At 49.6% G+C, this 5,903-nt stretch overlaps 1 protein-coding gene across 1 annotated transcript in view; it reads left to right on the forward strand.

Moving 5' to 3' along the window:
• Positions 1–5,903, forward strand: part of PREX1 (phosphatidylinositol-3,4,5-trisphosphate dependent Rac exchange factor 1) — a gene marked incomplete at its 5' end in the record, with an annotated part of 105,391 nt that overhangs the window by 35,514 nt on the left and 63,974 nt on the right. Inside the window, one exon of the mRNA XM_040248738.1 lies at positions 1,027–1,188. Coding sequence (XP_040104672.1) covers positions 1,027–1,188 — 162 coding nt within the window. The remainder of the gene's footprint in view (positions 1–1,026; positions 1,189–5,903) is intronic.

Here is a 5,903-nt window from a genome sequence, read left to right on the forward strand (position 1 = left end):
TGTGACCTCCTCTGTGATCTGCCAGACTCTGCCTCTGACTCGCTCTCCTTCTCTGCTCTCTCTGGTTTTCTCTCCTCCAGCCACACTGCCTCCAGGATGTTTCTGTTTTATACCCATTTTACAGATGAGAAAGCTGGGGGCCCGGGAGGGGCAGTGTCTGTGACCTCCTCTGTGATCTACCACACTCTGCCTCTGACTCACTCTCCTCCACTCTCTCTGGTTTTCTCTCCTCCAGCCACACTGCCTCTGGGATGCTTCCCTTTCACAGCCCACACGCTCCCACTCTGCCCCTTTGCCTTTGCTGTTCCTGCTGCCAGGCATGCTCTTCTCCCAGATTTTTGCAGGAGTCCCTCCTTGGCTTTGTCCACACTCTGTTCAGATGTCAACCCCCTCGGAGGGACCTTCCCTGCCTTCCCCTTTGGAAAGAACACCACCTTGCCCAAGACCTTGTAGCCCCTTGTTCTGATGTGTCTTCATAATATTTGTCTAATCTTGTGTTATATACTTGATTTTTTTAAAGCCCATCTTCTTTATTAGAATGTAATATCCATCAGGGGCTTCCCAGGTGACTCCGTGGGTAAAAGAATCCTCCTGCACTGCAGGAGACATAGGAGACACAGGTTTGATCCCTGGGTAGGGAAGATCCCCAGAGGAGGGCATGACAACCCATTCCAGTATTCTTGCCTGGAGAATCCCATGGACAGAGGAGCCTGGTGGGCTATAGTCCGTAGGGTCACAGAGAGCCCGACACGACTGAAGCGACTGAGTATGCACACATGCAATATCCACCAGATGAAGAATTTTTCTAGTTTATTAACAAATGTATCCCCCAGAACGCTGCCTGTTTTGGAGGAGCTACTCAGGGGACATTTATTGAATGCGTGAATGAATGACTGAGGTTCCCCAGCTCCAGGTCCCAGTTTGTCCAGAGCAGAGCTGGGACTTGGCTCAGACCTGGGTGATCTGGAGGCCATTTGGTGCCTTCTAGGTTGATGTCGCTCATCGCTGCCCTCTCCTCTAACCTAGGAGCTGGCCAAGAGGACCCCCGGCAAGCACCCTGACCACCCCGCGGTCCAGAGCGCCCTGCAGGCCATGAAGACCGTCTGCTCCAACATCAATGAGACCAAGCGGCAGATGGAGAAGCTCGAGGCTCTGGAGCAGCTGCAGTCACACATTGAAGGCTGGGAGGTGTGTCTGGGGCAGAAGGAACCTTCTGAGCTGGAGACAGACCCAGGCTGGGGGAGTGCACAGCTGTGGGTTCACACTGACATCTGGGCACCAGCTTTAGCCTGCGGCATATTTTGTTTGGCCTGCTTGTTGCTTGCAAAAAAAAGTTTAATTATTTTTCAGGGAGGTCCACATAAAAGTATAGATTTCACGTTTCTCTTAAAAACTTGGTAACCCTGGCCCCCCGTTTGGCGTGGCGTCAGCCACTGGAGCCTCTAGCTTTTCTCCCTACCCCACCCCCAATCACTCCTTCACGTTTCCTGACCTGCCTGGTGTCCTTTGAGCTTTCAATGCCAAGGTCAAGGGTAGTGTTTAAGGGTTCACTCCAGGACAGAATTCTGCCTTTAACACTCCTTTACGGTGGCTTTAGGCAAATGTCTTAACTTCTCTGAGCCACGCTGTGTTTATCTATACCTGTACATCGTAGGTACTCAATGACTGGTAGGTATGGCTGTTACTGGGCTTCCCGGGTGGCTCAGTGGTAAAGAATCTGCCTGCAATGCAGAAGGTGCAGGAGACACGGGTTCGATCTCTGGGTGTGGACGATGCCCTGGAGGAGGGCATGGCAACCCATTCCAGTATTCTTGCCTAGAGAGTCCCGTGGGCAGAGGAGCCTGGTGGGCTGTGGTCCAGGGGGTCGCCAAGAGTCAGACACGACGGAAAGCGACTTAGCACAAGCACGTGGATGTTACTGTGGTCATGATTATTAGGGGATGGGATTCCTGATCTCTTCTCTTGTGGCTTCCTTAAGTTATTAGAGCCTTCCTGAAAATCTGTAGAAGGAAATGGGAAAATCTGGATAAATAAAAAAGTTAATATCTGAGTAAGTACAGCTGGAATGGGAGATTGAGACTAAAGGGGAAAGACTCTTGGACATAGATTTTTCTCTGAATCACCGGCCTCAGACCGTTTGGCTTTTCTGGCACTTGCTTCGGTCGGGATTTCCACTGCATCTCCCTGTGTTGTGTGTGTGTGTGTGCATTCTGTCGCTCAGTCGTATTCGACTCTTTGTGACCCCATGGAATGCAGCCTGCCAGGTTCCTCTGTCCATGGAATTTTTCAGTCAAGTATATTGGAGTGGGTTGTCATTGCCTCCTCCAGGGAACCTTCCCAACCCAGGGACTGAACCCACACCTCTTGTGTTTCCTGCATTAGCAGGCAGATTCGTTACCACTTGCACCTCCTGGAACGCTCTCCCTGTGTTGGGGAGTCCTAAATGAGACTGTATGGCTGGGAGGCCGAGGGTGTGGCTGCAGAGGGGAGAGGCCTGTGTTCAGGAAGGAGGTGGGTGGTTGTGCATTAGTGTTTATCATGAGCCCACTCTCCTTCCTGCCCAGCTGAGGCTGAAGAACAAATAATTGCACTCCTCAGACTCCCTGAGATGGGATGGGGTTGGCCAAGATCAGATCCAGCTGCGTGAGATTTGGAAGGCAGGGCTGGGACAGAGGTCACCCTTCTGCTCTTGCAGCAAAGCACAGGCGTGATTGTGTTGGCTCTCTGTGATCGCATTTGCAGAGGGCCCCCCTTCCAGCTTCTGGGTGTCAAGGGGCAGGGCTCTGTTGTGCTGTTGGTGGTGTGTATCCGGCAGGACAGGGTGGCTTTGTAGCTGATAGTTAAGGCTACATCACCTGAGGCCTGGCAGCAGCAGCTTGGACAGCATTTCCTGAGAGTACCAGCTTGGGTGGGCTTTCCCATTGGCTCGACAGTAAAGAATCCACCTGCAGTGTAGCAGACGCGGGTTTGATCCCTGGGTTGGAACGATCCCCTGGAGGAGGGCATGGCACCCCACTCCAGTGCTCTTAACTGGAGACTCCCATGGACAGAGAAGCCTGGTGGGCTATACAGTTTATGGGGCTGTGAAGAGTCAGACATGACTGAAGCGACTGAGCACGCTCACGCCAGCTTGGGCGGGCGGGGGTCTGATTGTCCCTTTCCCCATTTAGGGCAGGGGCAGTGGGTCCCCTGGAGGGCCAGTTCTGCAGTGTTCTTGGTTTTCTGGCAGCTGTAATTCTAGGCTGCTCTAGCTCCTCCAAGAATTGAGTAAGGCCCTCATTTTTTCTGCTTGGTTTCTGTTCCTACAACTGAAAATTGTGTCAGTTAGGGTGTTCCCTCTAAGGCATCTTGTTTCACCTTCATGATGCCAGAGCTCTGACTTGGTTTCTTGTGACCCTCCATGGTTCCATGATGGCGCAGCTCCAGGTATCATTTCACACAAATCAGGAGGAGATGGGACCCGGTTCTTCTCCCTAGTGGAGGAAAACCTTTCCCAGAAGCCCCAGAGGGACTTCCTTTTCCATCTCATTGGCCAGAAATCAGTCACTTGGCTACTTTCACCAAATATGCTAACCTGAAGTATATATACAGTGGACATGTTTAAGTATCTGTTTGGGCTTCGAGTTTCCTGGTAGCCAAGGTGAAAAGAGCAGGACACGTCAGTTACTTAGCATTCATTTGTCAAAAAAGGAAGAAGCTGGGCAATTATTCTGGGAGACAGAGTTCTCGACATCCAGCTAGAAAGAAAATTTCTCATGTGGGCCCCGTGAGGAGAGCATTAAGCAAGCAGTTTGGCAGCCAGGCCAGAAGTGATTTCCAGATGCCTTCTGGTAAATGCCTAGGGAAATAGGAACTAAGGGTCTTTGAGGCTCTTTTGACCCTGAAAAATCTGCAGTTTGAGAATGGCCCTTATTTTGATCAGTGTTGCTGGGTGCAATAGGAAATAAAGTGATACAGAGTAAGAGTTGCTGGCAATTATTGAGCACATGTTATACATTATTCCAACACTGGAAGAGAGGGCTGTTGCTATCCCCATTTCACAGAGTAGAAAACTGAGGTGCAGGCTCTTGACTTTGGATCCAGCCTTTTAACTTACAGATGATCCTGAATTAAGCACGTCTGTCTTATTCTCCTGGCCTCATTTCCCCCTACTTGTCTAATTTTGGGCTTCCCTTGTGGTTCAGTTGGTAAAGAATCTGCCCTCAATGCAGGAGACCCAGGTTCGATCCCTGGGTCAGAAAGATTCCTTGGAGAAAGAAATGGGAATCCACTCCAGTATTCTTGCCTAGAGAATTTCATGGACAGAGGAGCCTGGTGGACTGTAGTCCATGGGGTCACAAAGAGTCAGACATGACTGAGCAACCACACTTTCACTTCTACTTGTCTAATTTCAGAAATAGTATCTTTAAAGTTGTCTCCTGGTGTCATTTTGTCAATAAAGTGAAGCATAGAACACAGATGATTTTAGAAAAATGTAACATAGTGTTCTGTATAGTAGAAAGATTTTCAAGTTTGATCCTCAGAGTGGACTTGGGAAAATAATATGTTCCAGCTAAAACAAATAATGTTTAACTGTGAAGCTGCTTGCAATAACTTCATGCCATCAGCAGTTAGCACCTCAGGGAACTGGATGACTTAGGGCAGCATTCACAGTGAATAAAGGTGGTTGCAGGTCCTGATTTTTGATTCTCTTCTTGATACTTTCTAGTCTGTTTGACCTCTTGCCAATCTGATTAGATAGCTGTCCTCTCTCTGGCAGTATGGCTGGCAAGGGACTTGTTTCCGGAGGAGGCTGATCTTGTCTTGGCTACTCTCTTGCTGTGTGCTCAGGCTTGCATCATTAGTTTGATCTCTGATCTGTGTTTTTTTTTTTTGGCCTGATCCTCTATAAGCCAATTGTTCTTTTTAGTTGTGGGACTGGTTTAGTTAAAAGCAGATAAGGTAATCCATAAATCCATTTTATTGAGCACCAGGAAATGGGAGTATGTCTCAAGAGTGTGGAAGTAAGCATATGGGCCCACCCCCTCTGCTTGGAGGGGTGCCTTTGCCTCAGTTTCCTTATCTGATAAGTTTGGATAGTGGCAGGAGGCCACACAGGTCACTTGAGGATTCGGGGATTAGATGAATGCAAAGCACTCAGAACAGTGTTTTTTTTTTTAAATTGGTTCAGAGTAAATACTCCATAAACGTCAGGAAGAGCCATGGCTGCAAAGCAGGATTTCTTGTTTGATTTTTTAGATGAGAAAGCATCATGCCGCTTTGACAGGGCTCATACCAGTGTGGGCTGACCCTCCTGCAAAGGGATGCTCCGCAGACTTCTGTGAGAGGCTCACAGTCGTAAAAAGACATGCATGGTCTTAATAAGAAAAAAGAGAGAACACACCGCTCTTGCTGGCTCTGGAAGCTCTGGTTTAAGAGACTGTCCACTGCTCACTCCCCCAAAGAGGGACAGCGGGAAAGCGTGAGGAAAACATAAAGTTAAAAAGAGAGACCATAAATAGAAGTTCTTGTATGTTCTTCCCACCCTCTCTGGGATGCCTTGTGCTCTTGCCCCTCTGAAGACCCCTGCTGTAGGCCAACAGATGCACCGAAACGCTTCAGGTCCCCATCTAGGAGGAGCACAGGGGCAGAGGGGAGTGGGCGGGGCAGTAGGGCCACCTGTCTGGGTTCAGGTCTCAGCTCACCCACTCACTAGCTGTATTATTGTGAAAGCCGCTCAGTCGTGTCTGACTCTTTGCGAACCCACGGGCTATATAGTCCATGGAATTCTCTGGGCCACAATACTGAAGTGGGAAGCCTTTCCCTTCTCCAGGGGATCTTCCTGACCCAGGGATCGAACCCAGGTCTCCCACAACGCAGGTGGATTCTTTACCAGCTTAGGGATCGAACCCAGGTCTCCTGCA

The sequence above is a fragment of the Oryx dammah genome, unplaced genomic scaffold (genome assembly GCF_014754425.2).
Source record: "Oryx dammah isolate SB20612 unplaced genomic scaffold, SCBI_Odam_1.1 HiC_scaffold_10, whole genome shotgun sequence".
In the NCBI taxonomy this organism is placed as follows: Eukaryota; Metazoa; Chordata; class Mammalia; order Artiodactyla; family Bovidae; genus Oryx; species Oryx dammah.